General features: G+C 38.2%; 1 protein-coding gene across 4 annotated transcripts in view; it reads right to left on the reverse strand.

Annotated features, from left to right (window-relative positions):
- Positions 1–3,696: 3,696 nt before the first annotated feature.
- HELZ (helicase with zinc finger) overlaps positions 3,697–22,619 on the reverse strand; it is a 173,970-nt gene continuing 155,047 nt past the window's right edge. For all 4 annotated transcript variants that reach the window (XM_055101690.2, XM_055101691.2, XM_034942757.3 and 1 more), the window contains 2 exons: positions 19,804–20,056; positions 3,697–11,861 (listed from right to left, as the gene is read on the reverse strand). In XM_055101690.2, the coding sequence (XP_054957665.1) occupies positions 11,527–11,861; positions 19,804–20,056 (588 nt within the window). In that variant the 3' untranslated portion in view covers positions 3,697–11,526. The remainder of the gene's footprint in view (positions 11,862–19,803; positions 20,057–22,619) is intronic.

The raw sequence follows: 22,619 nt of genomic DNA on the forward strand, positions 1-22,619 counted from the left end.
AACTCTAGCCTGGATGACAGAGTGAGACCCTGTCTCAAAACAAAACAAACAAAAAAAAAGGTGGTGGGGGAATCCACACCATAAGAATACCTCAAGAAGCAAGAAAAGAGTACACAAGAGCTCATTCACAATCCAGGTCCCTGACCTCAGGTGTTGGCAGCCAGAGTGGCTTGTCCCTGAGTTTTGCTTAAGTCAGATCAATGTGACTGAGCCAGCTGTATTTGCTACAGCAGAGCCCACAGCTGCACATCTCTGAGATGAGACAATTTTATGAGCTAGAACACATCAGCTGACAGCCTTTAAGAACAGAGAGATTTCAGGCAGGGTGCAGTGGCTCACGTCTATAATCCTAGCACTTTGGGAGGCTGAGGCAGGAAGATTGCCTGAGCTCAGGAGTTCGAGACCAGCCTGGGCAACATGGTGAAACCCTGTCTCTACTAAAATACAAAAAATTAGCCACGCGTGGCAGCGTGCACCTGCTGAGGCGCACTCGGAAGGCTGAGGCAGGAGAATTGCTTGAACCAGGGAGGCAGAGGTTGTAGTGAGCCGAGATCGTGCCACTGCACTCCAGCCTAGGCGACACAGTAATACTCCATCTCCAAAATATATTAAGATTTCTAGAAGTATAATTACACTAGATCACAATTTATTTTTTTCCAAAAAAGTTGACCTTCCACTCTGTTAGCTGAGCCAGCCCAGCAGGGATTATCTGTGGTCCTCAACAGCCACACTGAGACTTGATTCGTCAAGATGAAGCCTATTCCCTCACCCATCTCCCAATCATCTTCTGTTAATTTTGTCCCAAGTTATACAACTTGCTTTAAACCTGGTTCTAAGTCTAAGAGGATTGAATCGGCAAAACTTCGTCTAAGAAAAGGAGCCTAGAGCACCCACGTCTGTTTAGCTTTGGAAAATCACGCACATCCCTGAATTCTAAACAGATGGAAGACTTAACCAGCAGCTGGGTTTGGGGACCAGGCATGAAGACAAGACCACCTACTGTTGTGACTTCTGGACCTTCCATTTAGGCTCCCGTGTATCTTTTGCCTATAAAGGAAACAAAACTCAGAAGACTAATTGGAACATTTCCGAGTTTCCTTTGCAAGGTCTCCAAAACTTTCAGGCACTCCCCTCCTACATCCGAAATGGCTTGTCATCAGTGTTTCTGTTCAATCTGGGAGCAAACGACATCAAAACTCCATCCTCCCACGGCTCCGTGTGCAGGGGAGCATAGCACGTGAGCCGAGTGTCCAGCTGGCCATGCCTACCTTCAGAGTCCTTCACTAGCTTCTCCAGATCACCTCGCCAGCACCACTTTGTTCTCAGGGAATTGCAGCACAATTTCCTGAAACAAAGGTTCAAATCAATTTGCAGAGCAGCAGTTTTAATGAGCTAAGAGTGGGATAATACCATAGGTTTTGCAAGCTGCAGCTTCTATTCAATTTAATTACCTTCCTCTGTGGATTTCAAATCAACCAGAGCTTCAGACAAAGGCGGAATTTCATCACATTCCCAGAACACCGCATGGCAGGTATATGCCTACAGACGAGAATGTGCTAAAGTAGGCAGCATCCATCAAAACTGACATAACTATGGTGAAGCTGTCAGGTGAAGGGTTCTAACAGTGATACCAGGCAAGACAGAAAATACTCATGAATGCTAACGCTTTGTCACTGCTCAGAGAACCATGTGGAATGGGCAGAGACAACACCAGACAAGACAGCTTACTCCTCCTTCATCCCAAGCCATCACTCTCCTGCCAAGTGTTATCATAAGGCCACACTGTGTGGGCAAAGAATGTCAGGCAAATAATGTCAACGGGGAGGGGAGAGCATCTTTAAGCTCCTCTCTCGATCAAACCCCCAGATCCAGTTCAGCAAGCGTTCATCGAAAGCCTGCCATATAACAGGCACAGAGCTGGTGCTGGTGGTTTAGAGGTCTGAGGACATTATCTCTGCTTCTCAAAAGCTCTTAGACTCCCAACTATAACACAAAAATGGTGATAAGGGAGATATAAAGCTTAATTGCAAGCACAGAGACAAAGGGGCTAATTCCAACTGGGTAGTGTGGGAGGTGACATTGGGTCTCGACTAATCAGTATCCCTGAGGAGTGGGAGTCTGAGAGCTGATGGGCATGCTCCAAACAAAATTGAGAGGCCGGAAGATCAAGGGCTTGTTCAGAAAGCGATGGTGACTGATCTGCTACAACCTGGTATGTGCAATGCTCAGGAACATGCCTTGGGTGCCTCGAAATCCAGCTAAAAAATGTAGGATGTGATGGAGAACCACTGAAGGCTTTTCAGCAAAAGAGTGGTATAGTCTGATCTATTTCAGAAAGGGAAATGGCTGCAGTTGGTAGCATGAACTGAAAGTGAGGCAATGCAATCAACACAGGGCTCTTCAAATCTTAAGAGGATTTCCACCCATTAGGGAATTGATTTGTTAGGACAATACTATGTAACTCCAGCAGCAGAGTCAATTTCAGACTAAGTGCTCTTTGGCTGTTCAGAGCTAACCACAGAATATCTGGATGCTCCAGTTTAAAAACGGCTGGGATGCCAGCACTGCTTCTGCTAACCAGCTTTTGCTCTTCATACTTGACCTGCACTCCACATCGAATTTCCCATCTTGCAGTTTTGATGAAAGGAAGTGATTGTTTTATCAATTACATTTTCACACGAACTTTCATACCAATACCATTCTCAGAAAAATGCTTCAAAGAGCATCAATATGTCATAGGGCTAACACCTGCGGCAGTCACATCTGCATTTTCCCAGTGACAGTGGAGCCTTGGGGTTATTTCATCTAGAGCAGGGAACAGCTCAAGGAGTCCCCCAAATCCATTTGATTTATATGAAGTTTTTATTTCTTAAGTCCAGATTTGATTAATGTCATATCAAATCATCTCAAAGCGAGATACCTAGCTTAAAATGGATTCACCGCAATGAGTACAAACGGTACATTGTCCTTAGGAAAGGCTGACCGTCCCATCTACTTACATTTACAAACTTGAAGCACAGTACATTCAAGCTAGATTTATGGTGCCACATTAATAGGATGTTAAAAATAAAATAGCCAGGGCACACAAAGCCTTCTGTGACCCGCTAATGCTTCTCAAAATCACATCATGGCAGATGCAAAGAATTATTTCCCCAAGAAAAACAAGACCTTGACTCAGGGCAATTTTCTGCACAACCAGCATTTTTTTTTTTTTTTTTTGGATTGTTGAATTAATGCTTGTCACGCATTACTGTGAAGTGCATGATTATACCTACATAATGTATCACTACAAACTAGGTTTATGAGTTCTCAAATTCTGGGCCGCATTAACAACTAAGTGACTTGTTAAGAGTAATTCAGGATAATTTTCTTAAATTTGTAAGATATTTGTTGAATGACTGTTTGAAAAGGGCTTATTTTCTCACTGACCACTGGAGATCTTTAAACTTTCAGGTAACACGTTTAAGTCTTAAAAGCATTACTGCTGAAGTTAGGGGATTTAAGCCAAGTCACAAATGTCTGGAAAGTAGAGTTAGAACTTTACAAATTCACACTGAGTTCTCAGTTACATTCGTTTTACCATTTACTATTAGGAATAAAATCAAAGGGCTGTGCTTAACTTCAGTCAGACCTTTGACCTTAAGGGCAGAAGGAAGCAGAGAATTATAGTTCACACATAATAAACACAACTCCAAATTATTAAAAAGGCATTTTATTATAAATACATTTTAGTTGTAGCAGTAAAATACATTTTGTTACCATGAATCTTTGAAAACAAAAGAACTTCACTGAGACAATGAGCACACTGTAGGAACTGTAGACCCCAAGTTGAAAACTTGTTCTATGGAACCAAAGTAGCTAACGTAATTCCAAAACTAAGTTAGAAAAGATAAAGACAAAGAAAGAAGAAAATAAAAACCCTAGAGAGTGGCTTTGGGGTTATTTTATGGTACAAAGTCACTTTTACTTTTAAGGATAAACTCTTTAGGTATTAGAGCCTCTTAGATGAGGTATCGTTTACTGCAAAGAAAAAAAATTGTTATAATTTTGCCATAAGTTATGCCTATTTAGATGGCTGTATAACTGGTACTTTGAAGAGATGAACCTGACCACCTCAGTTTTGTACAGCTTCCCTCAGGAAGACTTCCCAAAATAAGACCCAGTATGAATTTGCTAAGTAACTGATCTATGAAGTTAGCTGAACAAGTTTAGATAAGAACTATATGTATGAAGCATTAAAAAAAAAAATCCTGTGTCACTAATAACAGGACCCTTTAATAAAATGCAAAACTCATTATCTTTATAATTTAGAAGAGAAGTATTTTAATCACCATATTTACCTAGGATACAACTACTACATATAGCCAGTACCTTTATGGGGTTTAAAGAATCAGGTCAGATGACTGGCACAGAAATCAGATACAGTACAATGTCATATACATGGATTTATAGGAAGCAGGCATGGTCTGGATTTATGAAAATCCAGGACCCTTCCTCTGTAAAGGGGGAGGCTGAGAAACATTCTCAGCTGCACTGACACTTTGGGACTTCAACCAGGACAAAGAGCCCTCTGACCTACTGAAAGATATAAAGAGGTCTTCGCATACAAGTTATCGTGCAAAGCAAAGTGTAAATAAACCGAAGCTCCCCTCTAAGTTGGGACTGCATAAAGGAACCCAGGCTGAAAATATAAACAATCCTCTCCAAAGGTGAGCGAGCCTTTTCAGTAGGAAGGACTGTGTCTTAAGAAAACTCCAAAGCTGTATATTCTACGATGGTCTTCACGTGTACTTTTACACCTAAGTCATTCTGTATTCTATTACCATAAAAATAGCTTTTTTTGTCTTTCTAGTAGCTCAGTAAATTCAAAGGCAAACTAAAAACCAGAAGCAGAGCCCAGTACCCCCCAAGATGCAGTCCAGATAAAACAGCAACAACACACAAATTAAACAATACCCAAAGACCTGACAGGTTTATTATATTATAGGCAGTTTCTTTCTCAAAAATAACTTGCTCATACATGTGCACCTATGACTTATGAATAATTCATGCTGTGTAGGTGGTAGATCCCCCTAGGCTGTTTTGCAAACACATATAGATTTTTTTAAAGGTAGCAAAGTAATCAGAGACATTTATTTTCTGCCATATGTAACACTTCAGGCTCTCTCTAACACCTGCTGGCATGGCAGAGAATCTAAAATAACTTTGTTAACCTGAGAAACACATAATTTGAAAAACAAATCCTTTGCCCTCACCACCCTCCCCCCACCAAAAAAAAAAAAATAATAACCGTAAAAACTAAAACATTTGCCAGGCGCAGTGGCTCATGCCTGTAATCCCAACACTTTGGGAGCCCGAGGCGGGCAGATCATGAGGTCAAGAGATGGAGACCATCCTGGCCAACACGGTGAAACCCCGTCTCTACTAAAAAATACAAAAATTAGCTGGGCGTGGTGGTGCACGCCTGTAGTCCCAACTACTTGGGAGGCTGAGGCAGGAGAATCACTTGAAGCCGGGAGGCGGAGGTTGCAGTGAGCCGAGATCATGCCACTGTACTCCAGCCAGGGCGACAGAGCGAGACTCTGCCCCGAAGAAAAAAAAAAAAAAAACTATTATTTTATTATTTAAGGATTATCTGTGGTTTTCGATGCTCCATGTCACTGCCATCTTAGGACAGGGACTCCTGCACTTAGTGCCTCGATACATGCTAGGTGCACTCTCATGGCATTCTGATGGCTTCTTTCCAGGATTCTCACTTCCATGCATGTGGATCAAGATTGACCCTAAGCACACCAAACAAATGCACAGCTTCCAGACTGATGTCCAGGCAGCAGCGTACACAAAAGCAAACTCACCCTAAAACCAAAGAGCTCCTTCACCCTACTGCAGAAGAGCAGTGCAGACCCCAGCAGGGGTGAGAGTGAGGAGGGGTGGTGGCCAATCCAAAGGGCCTGTCGCTCCATGGAGACCTTTCTCCACAAATGTTCCAGTCATGGCACCAGATTTATAAAAATGTCTCCAGAGATCAGTTTTTTACACTGAGTAAATAAATACATGGTTGAAAAGACGTTCAGACTCTGAAGGTCTCTGAGACTTTCAAACTGCGAGAATCAGACCCAGTGATTTTCAAAGTGTGGTTCCTGGACTGGCAGCATCAGCATCGCCTGGAAACTTGTTGGAAATGCAAATCATCAGGCTCCAGACCAAAATCAGAAATGCTGGGGGTGGGTCCAGCTATCTGAATTTTAACAAGACCTCGAGGCAATTCTGATACTGGCTGAAGTTTGAGAACCATTGCTCCATCCTGTTCACAATTCTCAAATCTTAAAACAGGACAGATCTGTAAATAGTACTATGTGACTTCTACTCTGTGTTGCAACCTATGTAATTTGCCACCCTTTCCCCTTTACTTCTCAAACATTAAAAAAGTATTAATGAAAACACTTCATAAAATCAAAAATTTCTTAAAAGGTAATATCGATTTCCCCTCCTCTACATAGTTCTAAGGCAGGCAATCACATGCTAGTATGCAAAGTAAAATACAGAAGAGACCTCATATATGAGGTAGAAACAGTTAAAAAGACTCCCCACGAACATAATGAAAATTTCATAATATTGTTTAATGAACTCATAGAATTATATAAAACTTACTATGCTTTATGCTTAATATCTGTATCAAAATAAAATCTCTCTGTTGAACAAATTGCAAATAAAGTCTGGTCTAATACTCTGATAACTGAAACTATATGAATGTCTCTGGGTTTTCTTAACACTCCAGTTTTAGACGCTTTAGACGACCACTGCGGAACTGGGTTTGGTATTTAACCACAGTTCACATTTCTAAGTCTAGATTCTTCTATTAGGTACCTCCCTCCAAAAAATTTTTAGAAACTCTGGTGACTGTTTCCTTAAACTTCACTCCAAAGTAGACATTTTCAATTGGTTCAAAAATTTTAAGCATTACATTAAAATTGTTTTTAAATCTCTTGAATCTCACATTCTAGTTTAAAGTAATAACAGAATGTGTTTAGTAAGATTCACTCCTTGCAACAATGGTCTTGACATTACTGATTAAAAAGGTATGAAAGTAGAAAGTGTGAATTTAGCAGCTTTAAAGTCTCAGCTAATAAATGTCCATCCTCAAGCAGATGGGAAATGTGAGGAGCATATCATAATGAGCATTTTCAAGACTAACATGCCAGTTACTCTTTCAAGATGGAGATGGTGTCTTTGTAAGTGATTGGCACCACTACGTGATATTTTGAACAAGAAATCATAGATAGAACATTACCTATTCTTTCTAATTTCTAGACGGTTTGAATGTGGATCAGATGGCAAAGAGTGGAGACAAATCAGATCCATTAAGACATTTATACCTTGAGATTCAGGAAGACATATAGCACGGCAGTAGAAATTAAGGATTTTCATATGTTGAGGGGATGGTGAGCAAGAAATAATGTATGGTAAATCATAAAAGACGAATTACTACCATTGAGGAGCTGGAGGGAAAAAAAAAATGGCTAGCTTACGTGACATTTGAAAGCACCAATTTGTACCTTTCAATACATTTAAAGTTTTAACCTTGTATTTTTATAGATTCTTTCTGGGATTCCCTTTTTAAAAATAACTCCACTATAAAACAATGCTATAGAAGGTGTCTGTTTTTAAATGAGTATTTCAGTAAGTCTAATTTTCTTAATAACAATGGTTGAAATACTAAAATTTATCTTGAAATTGTTCTTCACACCCTGACTCTTAACAAAGGTGGCTCGCTCTAGCTAAGGGGGCTAGAGAAACATCTTTTACGTCTGCAGCTTTGCTCTTGACATGAAAAATATTAAACACATAAAATCAACTACACTAGGGCAACACAATACTATATATTAATTATCCCAAAGTTGGGAATTCATTAGCTTTCTCAGCAGCTCCAATGCCTCCATAAAAAAGGAGAGTATTTTCATAAATTGGTCTTAGATGTTGCTATGTTTAATTAGGTAATGCTTATTCAGTGGGAATTCTGCTTATTTTACTTATTCTGCAGTTCTCTGAACTGAAAAGACCAGTTGATGTTTACATCGAACCTAAACTTATTCTAAAATCTGATGATTAAAAAAAAAAAAATCCACACAAAGCAGTTTGTTATTTCACGTGTAAAAAATGACCTGGATAGAAAGCACATCTGTGTGAGGAAAGGACAATTAAGGTCATGTTAGTTTAAATGGTCAATAATTAACTACTGATTAATCAAAAACAAAGTTCTGCTATAACAATTTGGCAAAGCATATGCCCAAATGACAACCAAAACCCCCTTTAAAGACACACAAGAAAATATCCATGTTACACGGAATGAGGTTCTTCAAATCGTAACAAAAGACCATTTTTAGATCATGAAAAGAATTTTTTCAGCATGAAGGCTCACTTTACAAACTCTATCATCCAAAATATTGTCTTTCAGGTTAAAAAAAAAGAAAATCTCAAGTAGCACTGAAATTAAAAAGTGAAACAAATATTCTGGCAAGAAAAAGAAAACTTCAGAGTGATACAAAGGACAAAGATGTAAAAAGACATTATGTGAACAATTAACCTCACTTAGAAAAAAATCTGCTCTGAAGAAATGGAAGCTGGTAATACTTGGTATTATCTGAGAGCTATCATCAAGTTTTCTGGAAAAAAATTTTATATACATATATACATATACTATACATATATATGCATATATAAGGGTTGAACCTAGCATATAAGTTATGTTTCATAAATCTGATTTATGGGTACTTGCTACTACTACTCAAGAATACCCAAAGAACATCAGCTGTACTCAGAAGACACGCCTCATTTTGATGGAAACTTGCAATGATTCTTACACAAGACGTGTTCAAAATGTTATAAGATACTATGCGTAAAGAGCAGGTTCTTTAAAGCATGGTTGGAAAGATGGCATTATGTAATGCTGAGGAAGAGTAAGCTTGTTGTAAGTCAAAATAAGCATTTGATGCAGAATCTAAGAAGAGTATCAGATGGAAGCAGCGTTAGAATCCTTGACTGGCTATGGAAATAAGGAATGAGGAGTACTCATATATTCACAGCAGAGCGGTGGGCCAATAAGTAGCTATTATTTTTAGTTTTTAGAAATAACTGCTTAGAACAAGGATGTCATGACAACTTAATAGCTTCCTTATCCAAAGCTTCCATCATCAACATATTTATATAAGGTGATGGGGTGCATACATGACCCCATGACCCTTAACTAAATATAAATATAAATAATTTAAAAACTGATATTTTTTAAAGATTCAAGTATAGAAAACAGAAAATTAGGCAATAACCTCATGACAAGGGGTCAACTGAAAGCCCTGACTTGACAATACTGTCTTCATATTATCAGATTGCTTTTGAACATTTATCTAGCTTGCATTGTAGTCCTGTATATGGGGGCTGGGGGGTGGATAATCACTGATGGGAAAATTATTTTCCATAACATCCTCACATCAGAGAGATCTAATTTTCATTCGGATATGTCTTGAGTTTTGTCACAGACTTAAAAGCACATAGCTACGTGGCAAAACTTTTTCTTCTTTTCTTCCTACTAAAGAATGCTGAGTAAAATTTGACATTGCTAAATGTGGTGATCTGACATCATACAGAGAAAGAGTGGTGCTGTAACTTGCCGGCTCAGTTTTCCAGCTGTGATTTATACTAACCATTAACACGTCTGCAGTTTACAAGTCTATGTCTGTCACCTTACACAGAGACCCACAGCCTGCAACGCGAAGCCACACACAAATGAACCGCACTCTTAGCAGAAAGGTAGAGCTGAATAAAAGAGGCACGCGGCGCTTATCCTGGAGCTTGCTAACCATTAACCAAAGGCACTCTTTTATCCCAAACTGTCTGAGGATTAAAATGGGTTGTAGCTGGCCAACATAAACTAAACTCCAATCATAGAAGAAATGTCAGTAATTTTTCTTTACCTTTGCCACTTTTCAACCTGATTTTAAAAATGTACTTTGATTACAGGATTGCCTATCGAAAGTGGTCTTCCAAAAACCTGTTTTTGAATGGATCATCAGGAAGATTGGGTTCATTCGAAAGGTTCCCCAGCCTCATCTTATTTTTTTTTTAAAGTTTATATTGTAGTTTCGAGATACCTCTGAAATATAAAAGTAGTATTACAAGGTCAGGAAAATAAGGACATATATTGCTTTAAATGTGTGACAAGACCATAAGTTTCAAGAGGGTAAACATCTTCCTTTGGATTTTACCAAAATTCATTCAAAGCAATTTTTAGATGGTAGAATATTTAAGATGGCTATTTAAATTTTATATTGTGTACAAGTTCAATAAGGGGTATTTTAGAAGAATTGAAAGACATGAAAAACAAGGGTAGTTTTCTGCCCCAGATTCTGATGAATTTTGATACATTTTTGACAAACATTATATTTCTTCTTTAATGGTGTTCCTCAAACAAGACAGCTAGCAAAATATTTGAATTGCCACGTATAATGTCACATTTTAATGTAAACATCAAATAAGGTACCAAAATTTTTACTGGAGGGGAAAAAAACCCAAACCTTAAAGCGGCACAATTCTTTATACCACTGGAGAAGAGGGAAGCCAGGTTACAAACATTTACACATGCATAGTGAGAAAAAAAGAATTTTACTAAATTCACGCATTTTTAAAATAGTTATCAAGTCTACTAAGCACCAACAATCCTAAAAATTTTTCAGCTTCTTGATTTGTTTAAAAAAAAAAAAACACACACTATCAAATTAACATTAAAAACAAGCTTGAAGTGTAGCTTGTCCAAAAAATAACTAAGTATGCCAACGTTTTTTTTCACATTTCAAAAAACAGTGGCATACAAAATATGCCTGCAAAGAATGCCGTTAACTCTATCCTACGGTGGATGGAGATTACAACAACACATCATACATAGTCTAAAACTATAAAAGTTTTAGAATGCAGCATCGTGTCACCAAAAAAAAAAAAAAAAAAAAAAAAAAAAAAAAAGCTGATAAAACTTATTTAGAAGATGCTGCCCCTTTATTTTAAAAAAAATTTAAATGAATTTAAGCAAAAATAACATACATTTGTACATCAACTGGCCATTTCTGGTACAGAAACCCAGCATGTGGTAATATTATTGAATAAATGTAAATGCTACTTACAATTTTTTTTTCTTTTTAAATACATTTTAGACAAACTTTTTTTTCTTTTTTTTTTTTATAGTTGCACAATTAACCTCTTGGCTGCTAGCTTGATGCAAACATATGTAACAATACACAAATTTAAAAATTTTTTTATTCTACATAAAAGCTGTCAAAGTTTTGACACATCAAAAATGCAAAATAATGGAATATACTTTAAAAAAATTAGTTGCAAGTCTAGCAGCAAAGCAATTAAGTGAGAACATATTTAATATTAAAACAAAGGGAACTGTGCATCTATAGATGAAGTCCAACTACCTTATTTCTACTGATACAAACAGAAATTAAAACATTCTCCCTTGAGGGAAAAAAAAAGTGATTATTTAAAATATGAGTAAAAGCCATTGCTGCCAGATGAGCTCCCCAGGCTCAGTTCCTGGAAGAGAGACAGAGGGTCGCTACTCTTCTTGGCCTGCTCAGGAGGGGGCCTGGGCTTTGGAGGGGCCCGCAGAGCGCTGGCATAGGACATGGCAGGCTTGCCCCCCGCAGAGCTCTGGGGGCTACTGCTATTGGCCGACTCCGCGATCTGCTTGTTAGGCATAAGGGGTGGAAACTGGCCAAGATGCTGCAGCACACTGTAGTTGAAGGAACTGGACACCTCGAGGTTCTCCGACTTCAGTTGATCCTCAGGGGGTTTGACAGTCTTGGGTGGCGCTAAAAGCAGAGAACAGTGACACAGATTTAAGGATGAGCCCAGCAATGTTCATGTGCCTCATTCACTCAGTGTGTCAGAACTGGCTCTCATCTCCAGGAACTCAGGGACAGTATAGCCACAAGGACAGACACCTTCTGCCATAGAATGCTGAAATCACAACACATCCAACCAAACGTCCCTATCTTATAGACACATAAAACAGCCATGAGAAGTGGAATAGCTAACATATAAAAACTAAAGTTCAAATCTGAAGGCTTGCTGAAAAATAAAAAACTAGTTTGTGTAACTGTACACTTTGATATTTATTCTAGTAACTGCTCATAGTTTGTAAACAGGCACATGCTCTCTCTTAAATAAAAAGGAGCTGCATATCCAGACTCCTGGTCAAAACAGCTTTTATTACTGAGCTAAGTAATAGTGCCATGGGATTCCATTTGTTTACAATGCTACCCTTCCTTGTATTACATACTGAGTAACATGGAATAAGGTGTGCGTGTGGAGACTGTAAATTACTTCACATTTCCTATAATCTGCCTGACTTTCAAGGTCCCTTAAAATTTGACTCCATCCTTCCTAACCAATTTTATTGCTCACTAAACCATAGCTTGCTTTCAAATAACTGCTTTTCTTTTCAATCTTTTAAAACTTTATGTAACATTGTACTGGATTATAAACATAATACAAATTCACTGAGGACAACTGGAAAATTTCAGAAAAGTCCAAAGAAAGTCATTCATACTTCTAAATACCAGAGATAAGCCTTAAGTTGTTGTTTTATTTTTCCCTAAGTACTTGATTTAGAGTATTTCATAACTTACTTACGTAATGTCTCATTTTTAGAAATTTTCATTATCACCAATTTTTCTCTTCTCTAGACCGTGATGTTCCAGGTCAATATTTCTAGATATTCACGGCTCCTTCCTCAGGATAAGTGCCTAGGTGTACAATGGGATGTACGAGCCATACAAATTCATGTATTTCACAGCTATTTCCTCAGGATAAATCCCCAGGTGTACAAAGCTTCTGACAACTGTGGCCAAACCACTCTGCAGGAAGATGCTGCCCATGTGTACTCAGCCAGCCATATTTGCCTGTTGCCTTACCCAATCACAGCACTGGCATGATGACTGTTTAAAAGCTTAGCCTATTTTATTAAGTAAATAATTATCTTGTTGTGGTTACAGTTTGCATTTCCTTGATAGCTGGTGTGTATGAACAGTTTTCTTTGTTTATTACCTATTTGCAGACTACCTCTGTCCATTATTCTATTGGACATACTATTCTATTGTTTTTTCCTATTATTTTGTAGGCACTTTTTACATATGAAGAATACTATTCTTTCGTCATATGTTGCAAGTATTTTTACCTGTTTTGTGATTTCCCTTTTAATGTTATTTATAATGCTTCCACTTTGTCAGCAAATGTTTTAGATTTTACCAAGCAAATCCATGAACTAGTTTCTATGCGAAGTCAGATATTTACATCTTTTCGTGAATCTTTAAGGGTTTCCTGTTTTAAGTTAAAATTTTATAATCTATCTGCAATTTATTTTATTATGTGGCATAAGGTAAAGATATAACTGTTCATTTATTTTTCCCTTGAATGGTTAATTAATCATTTATTGAATGGTTAATTAATCATTTATTGAATAATCCATCCCTTCTACACTGATCATACTTTTATTATTACTAAATTCTTTTGTGCATTGAAATCTGTATCTGGGCGTTCTAGTCTTCCTGTTCCACTGAACTGTGTTTCTATTTCTGTATCGGTATTAAGTTTTTTGTGGCCCTATAATAAATTGTGTTCTCTGCTCTTTGAAGTCCTCCTTCTTTACTTTCCTCCTCTACCTCTTTTCAGATAAATTCTGGATATTCTCACAGACCTTCTATTTAATTAAACAGGCAGGTGAGCCATGCTCAGTCTGCTCTTCCTGCTTTCTCACAGGTTGCTTCTCATATCTGGAATTTGCCCATTTACCCATCCAAAACCTTAAACTGCCTTCTCAATCCAATAAATATTTATTGGGCACTTACTATGTATTCACTGCTGTGCTAGACCCATGAAAGTATACAGTTGGTTAGAGCAGCCCTTTGTAAACTTATCATTTTATTGTGGAAATAATATATAATATTCAGTCATGGCATGGCTAAATAACAATAGAAGCGGAACAATGAAGGCTGATAGGTCCTAAGGGAGTTCTGGGAGAGCCAGGAGGGAATCTACATAGAGAAGATGAAACCTGGGATGAGTCCTGAAGGATTTAAACAGGTGGGGAAAGACTAGGCGGGCACAGGAGAGACTAGTAACAATCTCTCGGTTTCTGTGTTTTCCCTGCTTCCTTTTAGGTACAGAAACCCCACCCATCACACCAAGCTTAAATTGGACACGTGGTTGCTCAGCTAGTGACTACATTTCCCAGCTTCCCTTGTAGCTGAGTATGGCTAAGTAACTAAATTTGGCTTAATTAGATATGAGCAAAAGTGTGCATGCAATTTCTGTGTCATCTCTAGCTTGAAGATAAGCCACTTGCCTTGAAACACTGTCATGGCAGAAACCTAGCTTTGACTACGCAACAAAGACGATCCTTCAGAGGACAGTGGGACACAGTAGGAAGGACCTTGGGCCCTTCAATGACTTTGTGAAGCAAAGCTACTCAGATAGTGTGAACTACCCAATTAGATGAAAGAAAAATAAGTTTCTATCTTATTTAAGGCACTGTACTTTGGGGTCTCTTTGGGACAACAGCTTAGCCTTTACCCTAAGTGATAAAGGTAGAAGAGGACAAGAATGGGAAGCATTTCCTCATTAGTCTCCTCTGAACACAGTAAAAGGTTAATATTAGACAACAGAGGGCAATAACAACAGAGAGGTGAGTTAGCTCCTCTTGTACAAAGTTTTCTCCCAACTATTCCACCATCTTTAAGGGTACAGTGTCTAAACTGCACATTTAGCACTTGGTTTTATGTCCTTTAATATTGATTGTTATTGCTTTATGTATGTTAATCTTATTTCCCAAACTAGATAGCTCCTTGAGGGAGAGGACCATGCCATCTTTTTCACTGAGCTCTATGAGTATGGCACTCTGCTTCTTGATGGCCCTGTGGTTAGTGGGCCACAGAGACTGTCTCTTCCTTCCTTGTGTTCATGTCCAGAAGGAAGTGTCCCATTGGAACATACCTGATTTAGATTGGGCTGGATTTCTTTTCCCAGAAATTTCTGTATGTGTATGTGGGGCGGGGCGGGGGGGTGCAGGTACAGAGAGGGAAAGTGAGACCTTTAGCTAGATTACTTTGGAAACCAAAAGACACTTAAAAATACATAGAAGAGCAGAGTGATCAGAAGACCAATTTACAAGGAAAAGCAGGACAAAGGAGCAGGTACACAGAGGAAGCCATAGGCCCTGGAGGGAGATGCTGAGACCATCACATCTAGTGGCTATTTACCATGGGCCAGGCACTTTGTGCTATGCACCTTCCATGCATTAAACACAGTGACCAGAAAACTATCCGGCTCCCCTCATCAACCCAGCTGGCTCCCTGGATCTTAATTCCAGTAAAACTGTTTTTACCTGAGCTACTTTGGGTTGGTTTCTGTTTCTTGCAATCAGATGTAGCTTAAGACAATCATCAAATAGAATGAACTCAGATATTTGATCTTCAGATATTTAGTGAGGTAGCTCTATCCTTGAGTTCAAAATAAGTAAAAAACTGAAACCACAAGAAACCCCACTAATATTTCTTTTTAAAACCCAAACCACAATGGTTCATTTCCTCTAAAACACACTAGTGACACCTGATGGAAGCTACTTCACACTCCATATGACAAAGTTTCAAAAGCATGTTAACATCAGCAATACAGCTGTCCAATATAACGTAAAACTAGAATTCAGAAGTTAAGGTGAAAATATTTCACGTTTTAGCTTTAGTATTTTATTTATTCAATATGCTAATTTTATAGTACTATTTAAAAATTTTAAAAATTCATAAAATTGTTCAAAATGATTTTAAAGCATTTAATATCTTTCTAGTATATTTATCACTTTTCCCTTTAAATGTCACTGATTTTGTGAATAAAACAATGGCTTTCAAGAACAATTAGTTTAACAAATATTTCAATATAAGTATTTTTTGCTGTCTAAAATAATATATAAAATAAACATGGCTTTCATTGTTCAAGAACTTACTATTTTTATTTACTTTATTAAGACTTATTTAACCATGTTCTCAGTTTCATAGCAATGTAATTAGTTTTAACTGTTTTGTTTTTTTTTTTTTTTGAGATGGAGTCTTGCTCTGTTGCCCAGGCTGGAGTGCAGTGGTGTGATCTCGGCTTACTGCCACCACCACCTCCCGGGTTCAAGTGATTCTCCTGCCTCAGCCTCCCAAGTAGCTGGGATTACATGCATGCATCATCACAACTGGCTAATTTTTGTATTTTTAGCAAAGAAGAGGTTTCACCATGTTGGCCAAGCTGGTCTCGAACTCCTGACCTCAGGTGATCCACTTGCTTCGGCCTCCCAAAGTGCTGGGATTACAGGTGTGAGCCACCATGTCTGGCCCAGTTTTAAATGTTTTTAATTAAATAAATACTTAGAAAATAATAGTTTAGAGGCAGTTTAACCTAATGCCTACATCCTTGTCTAACCATGAATACAAGATTGCTACTAATTAATCATGTATATATTCCCAATAAGAGAAAACATTCTCTGAAACTATGAATTTCACTAGTCTTACAACTAATATTTTTCAAAATACACATCTCAGCCGGGCACAGTGGCTTACGCCTGTAATCCCAGCACTTTGGGAGGCTGAGGTGGACAGATCACGAGGTCAGGAGTTCTAGACCAGCCTGGCCAACATGGTGAAACCCTGTCTCTACTAAAAACACAAAAATTAGGCAGGCGCCTGTAATCCCAGCTACTCAGGAGGCTGAGGCAGGATAATTGCTTGATCCCAGGAGGCGGAGGCTGCAGTGAGCCGAGATGGTGCCATTGCACTCCAGTCTGGGTGTCAAGAGCAAGACTCTGTCTCAAAAACAAAACAAAACAAACAAACAAAAAACACATCTCTAATCTAAAATTTTCAACCCGTGCATTAAAAGAAAATGTCTGCTAAAGTATGTCTTGTCACCAGGTAAGTGAACAGAAACCAAACATATCTGTGTTGGAGGAGGGATTCCCCACCCTCTGCAGAGCAACTGGGTCACCCCCTTAATTGCACAGAATCTACTTTCATTATCTCCTTTCTCCACAAGCATTTACTAAGAGCCTAAAGTGTATTCAGTGTCAAAACGGGAAATTCAAAGTTTAAAAAGGCCAAAGATGGGGTTTCTATTTTAGGCTTACAGTTTAATTGTAAACTGATATCCATATCAAACACAATGATCTTTTTAAAATTTCAAACCAATATAATATAAACAGTTTTCTTCAAGCTCAAGAAATAAATCTCTAACTTCAATAAGATGTCTCTCATGTGATTATTTTATGTCTGATACCACTACTACAATTCTCTAAAAATAAAAAATTGATAAACAAGAAGTTGTGCTTCAGGACACTCGTGATTTGAATTAATTTTTTAATGCTAAACTAAAATACTTTCAATGATACTTTCAATTTAAAAATACTACACTATGTCTCCAAGCAATGAAGAAAATAATGACTTTATATTTGCAGAAAAGATACCACAAATGACATGAGCATTTGCTCAGGAACTTTCTACCTTATCAGCTTGGTTCAGCTTTTTATTAATTTCGGCAAAAAGCTATCCTAAAACTTAGGTTAAAAAAAAGAAAGAAAAAGAAGAAGAGAAATGATGTTATCTTAAAAAAATTATAATAAACAAAACAACCAAAAAAGTAACAAATTATTATCACTGATTTGTAATGTAGATGTTTGTCAGGAAATTCAAATATGATAACATGAGTGAGTGTATTTATCCTAGACCCTGAAAGTGACAAAGCAGGCTCACACCTGTAATCCCAGAACTTTGGGAGGCCAAGGCGGATGGATCACTTGAGGTCAGCCTGGCCAACACGATGAAGCCCCGCCTCTACTAAAAATACACAAATTAGCTGGGCATGGCGGCAGATGCCTGTAATCTCAGCTACTCGGGAGGCTGAGGCAGGAGGAATCGCTTGAGCCCGGATGGCAGAGGTTGCAGTGAGCTGAGAATGCACCACTACACTCTAGCCACGGTGACAGAGCGAGACTCTGTCTCAAAAACAAACAAACAAAAAAGTGACAAAGCAGCCAGGCATGGTGGCTCATGCCTGTAATCCCAGCACTTTGGGAGGCCGAGGTGGGCAGATCGCTTGAGTCCAGGAGTTTGAGACCAGCCTGGGAAACATGGCGAAACCCCATTTCTACAAAAATAAACACAAAAATTAGCCAGGCATAGTGGCACATGCCTATAGTCCCAGCTACTTGGGAGGCTGAGGCAGGAGGATCATTTGAGCCTGGGGTGTGAAGGTTGCAGTGAGCCGAGATTGCACTACTGCACTCCAGTCTGGGTGACAGAGCGAGACCCTGTCTCAAAAACAACAACAAAAAGACAAAGCAACCCGAGGCAAAATACAGCGGTTTACTCCTAAAAGGTACCAAAGAATGTTTAAAGATTAAAATGACAATGTCTTTTGCCAGGAAATACAAGCAAAAGCTTTTAAATGTTTTTTTTTTAATTTTTTTTACCACGTCTATTGTTCTAAAAATATGCTTGCATGGCACATACTCAAAAATGGGCCAGTTACAGAAACAACAGATTCACATTCTAAAGATGAACAAAATTTGTTTCAAATAAAAAAGTTGATGTTACTAGGCAAAAATTCACCACACAAAGATCTCAGACTTGTTCACAAAGATCAACGTCTACAGCATACAAAGAGAAGGAATTAGAGAATTCAAGCAGTATAATTAGTTTCTTTACATTCAATATAAAAAAGAGAACAGAGGAAAGATCAAAGCGCATTCATCTTTAAGGCTAAAGAGGAAGACTCTAGATTTTCCATCATACAAGTTTAGAGTGTCTTATCCATTCCGATCCCTTTCTATGCCTTTTTTGTTTTTTAGCCATGAAGTTCTACAGTTTATCAGAATAAAGGAATAAACAAGGATTCCTAAATCTCAAAATGTCAGACTTTACTGGTCTCTCTCGTGGCCAAACTCTATTATATAGCAAATTGTCAACACTTTACTGACAACAAATCCTTGAAAACATTCATCTAACCAGCTCCCACTCACCCCCCTCAGCCCTGAAGGAAAAAAACCAAAAAGCAGAAAACAAACTTTTCCCAAACAAAGGTGATTCTATCTATTCAGAAACATGTTTTAGGCTCCATTTCTTCTTTCAGTCACAGGTCAAAATGATCAGTTTCCAAATATGGATATATCTACTAACCTTCTGGACATAAAATATGGAACCAGCCAGGTGCGGTGGCTCACGCCTATAATCACATTTTGGGAGGTCGAGGCGGGTCGATCACCTGAGGTCAGGAGTTCGAAACCAGCCTAGCCAACACGGTGAAACCCCATCTCTAGATACAAAAAATTAGCCAGGCGTGGGTGTGTGTGCCTGTAACCCCAGCTACTTGGGGGGCTGAGGCAGGAGAATCGCTTGAACCCAGGAGGTGGAGGTTGCAGTGAGCCGAGATCACGCCATTGTACTCTAGCCTGGGTGACAAGAGTGAAACTCCGTCTCAAATATATATACATATATTAATATATATAAATATATATATAAATATATATAAATATATAAATAAATATAAATATATATATATAGAATCAATATAGTCCTAAATTGCACACCTATGAGCTATTAGCATCATTAAATATTGTTCAAAGATGATAATGCAAATTGGGGGCAGGGGGTATAGAAGAAAAACTCCACAGATATCCGGGAGCTGAGGAGTACAGATTAGTTTTAGCCACCAACTCTGTCTTACCTATCAACTCTCTGGGCTGAGCTGTCCCGCTGGATCCATTGCACGGAATGTTCTGATAAGGAGTAGATGAGGTGGTGTTTACCCAGGACTCCGGGGATGAAAAGTTGAAAGAAGATTGGTTACTGTGGTCCTGAAGCTCTTTACACTGAGCCAGACTGTCTTGAGGAGTGCTTACTTCTTCAGAACAAGGTTGAACTGAGCTAGATGAGATTCTTCTTTGGTACAAGGGCCGACCAGGTCCTCTGGGCTCATACTACACAAAGAAAAAGAACATTTCATAAATCAGTGCACCTTGTGCCACAGTCCTCTCTCTTTTCACTCCATAGCAATCTCACTATATAAAGTAAAAATTGTCAAGAATATACTGTGACTGTGAAACCCTCCCTCCACCCTACTCCCACCAAAAAGAAAAAGGGCAGGGGAGGGTACAGGCTAGGCTCTGGACATGGTGTCAGAAGACCTGGGCTCAAAACTCAGTTGTGTTCCTCACTGCATAGTCCTGACAATACATGTCTGATTTCTGATTCTGTTTTCTTATCTGTAGAATATGGGAATTGAAGAAGTTGTTTTCAGTTCTAAAATTCTATTGACATTTTAGATAATAGTAGATTAAGAAAAAGCACGAAGGAGCAAATCCGCTCAAAATTAAATGGGTAAAGTATAGTCAGTTGAGTCATGGCCCTCTTGAGCAGAGTCAGCTATTCTACACTTATCTCTTGGGCCCTTCCTTCATAACATCACAATTTATTGTTCTTTAGACCTGATGGCAAGATGTGATTCCTCCTGTCCAACGTAAGTACTCTTGACTGGACTCCACTGCATTTCTTTTAGTCTAACGTCAAATGACACAGCATACTCATTCATTTAGTCAAAAAATATTTTATATGTTTGAAACCCAATTAACTGAGTATATTTTCTCCTCCCTAAACTCCCTGTATTTGCACAACCCAAATTCCTTTAACCCTTCCGACAAGATCTATGTGGCAGCCATGTCAAGATTTTTTTATAGTTACCCAAGTGCTGTTCAATTTGTTCTTGCCAGATACTTGTGATCAATATTCAGAGTCAATTCTAATGGCAAGGCAGTGTAGAGCAGTGGTTAGGTATCAGCCTCCATCTAAGGCCAGACTGTCTGGGTTAGACTTCAGGCTCTGACTTTTATTGGCAGTGTCACCTTGGGCAACTGATTTAACTTCTTTGTAACATGAATTACCCACAGTCCCCATATCTTGGGATTGTTGGGAGAATTAAATAAGGATGCATAGCATGTACAGCAGTTCTTAGCACACAGGAAGGGTTCATTGCTATATAATTATTTTAATGTAATATATAAAGATAAGATTCCACGTTCAGTCTCAAATGACAGAATGGGATTGGTGTTTCATTGCCCCTTTCTTTTTCCTCTTTTCTTTTTTGGATAGCAAATGATAAATCTGCTGTTCAGTCTGTGGTCAGTTATGACTCTCAGAAATTGTACTTTCACCACTGTTGTTAGCAATAATTGGAAATCAGGAACTGGAGGCTGGATTAAAAAGAAGGCAGAGAGATGAACTGGCATAACAATAACAGGATGGCTTCTGGAAATATAAAATAGCACAAGCAGACATTATCAAGCCAATTAAATGTGAAAATTGTGGGGGTAAGCACTGAGAGTATTAAGTTAAAGTAGATGGAACCACTAGGATGTAAACTAGGGAAGAAAATGGGTCTGGACTGGCTGCCCTTGTGTGGAGAGACAGGAAAGCCGTGACGAGAGCAATTCTCTCGCTATTAAGTTTTGAGTGCCTCCATTTCCACAGTCTTAGCTATTGAATGGAGGAAGGCAAGAGGTAGTACTGCCATCTGGTTAATTTCTTTTTTCATATAATTTTATAGATCTGTTTCTAAGCACAGTATCTCAATTCATCTTTAATTTTACTCTGCTTTAAAGGCAATTGTTTTCAATGGTCAAATCATTATGAATTTGATTTGGTTTTCTAGAATGTTAACCATCCAAATTAATTTAGTGTCAACTAGGAATGTAATCAGCACATTTGAAATTTCTTTGTCTAAGGCATTCAATTACGGTAGTGAGTAGAATAAGTAACCTTTCTAAACTGCACTGTGTGCTCTATGCCTGACAATCCTGGATCACAGTGGCTGCGCAGCGTGTCCTTTTTTTTTTTTTTAATCAAGGTTTGTAATGAAGACAATTAGCTCTTAAAATTGAAATGTAGTATTTCTTTCTATGACTATCCCCTGAGTGTTTAGTCACAATCTTCAGGGGATTACATTCTAAAGTTTTCATATGTGAATACTAAAGTACAAAACTAACGTTGGGTATGGGCTCAGAAAGAGCAGATTATGATAACCATGTCTCCTGGTGATACAGAACACTAAATATACTCTCATGAATTTCAGGCGTTAACTTTATAAGCCCCTTTTCATTAAATAACGAACATACACAAACCAGTAGTATAAACGAAAACCTTTTTACAATGAATAGACATATGAACCAGAAAGCTTAAAGGAAGAAAACGAAAACTCAGAAAGAAATGGAAGGCTGATATAAGAGAGAATATTCAATTAAACTTTATAGAAAATTTATATCATTTGTATCTTCCAAACTGAAATCCAAAATAATCACTCAGTTGACATGCACAGCAGGCTCCGGGGAAGTATTGTATAACCTATCTACAGCTATTGACAGAGATAAACATGTAGATAAAATATGAAATTCAATTTCAAATTATGTTATGAATATGATTAATTTTTTATGTCAGAAAAGCAAAACCGAAACTGGAAAATTTTTTAATGCTTTTAAAATTAGATCTATT

Source organism: Pan paniscus, chromosome 19 (genome assembly GCF_029289425.2).
Source record: "Pan paniscus chromosome 19, NHGRI_mPanPan1-v2.0_pri, whole genome shotgun sequence".
In the NCBI taxonomy this organism is placed as follows: domain Eukaryota; kingdom Metazoa; phylum Chordata; class Mammalia; order Primates; family Hominidae; genus Pan; species Pan paniscus.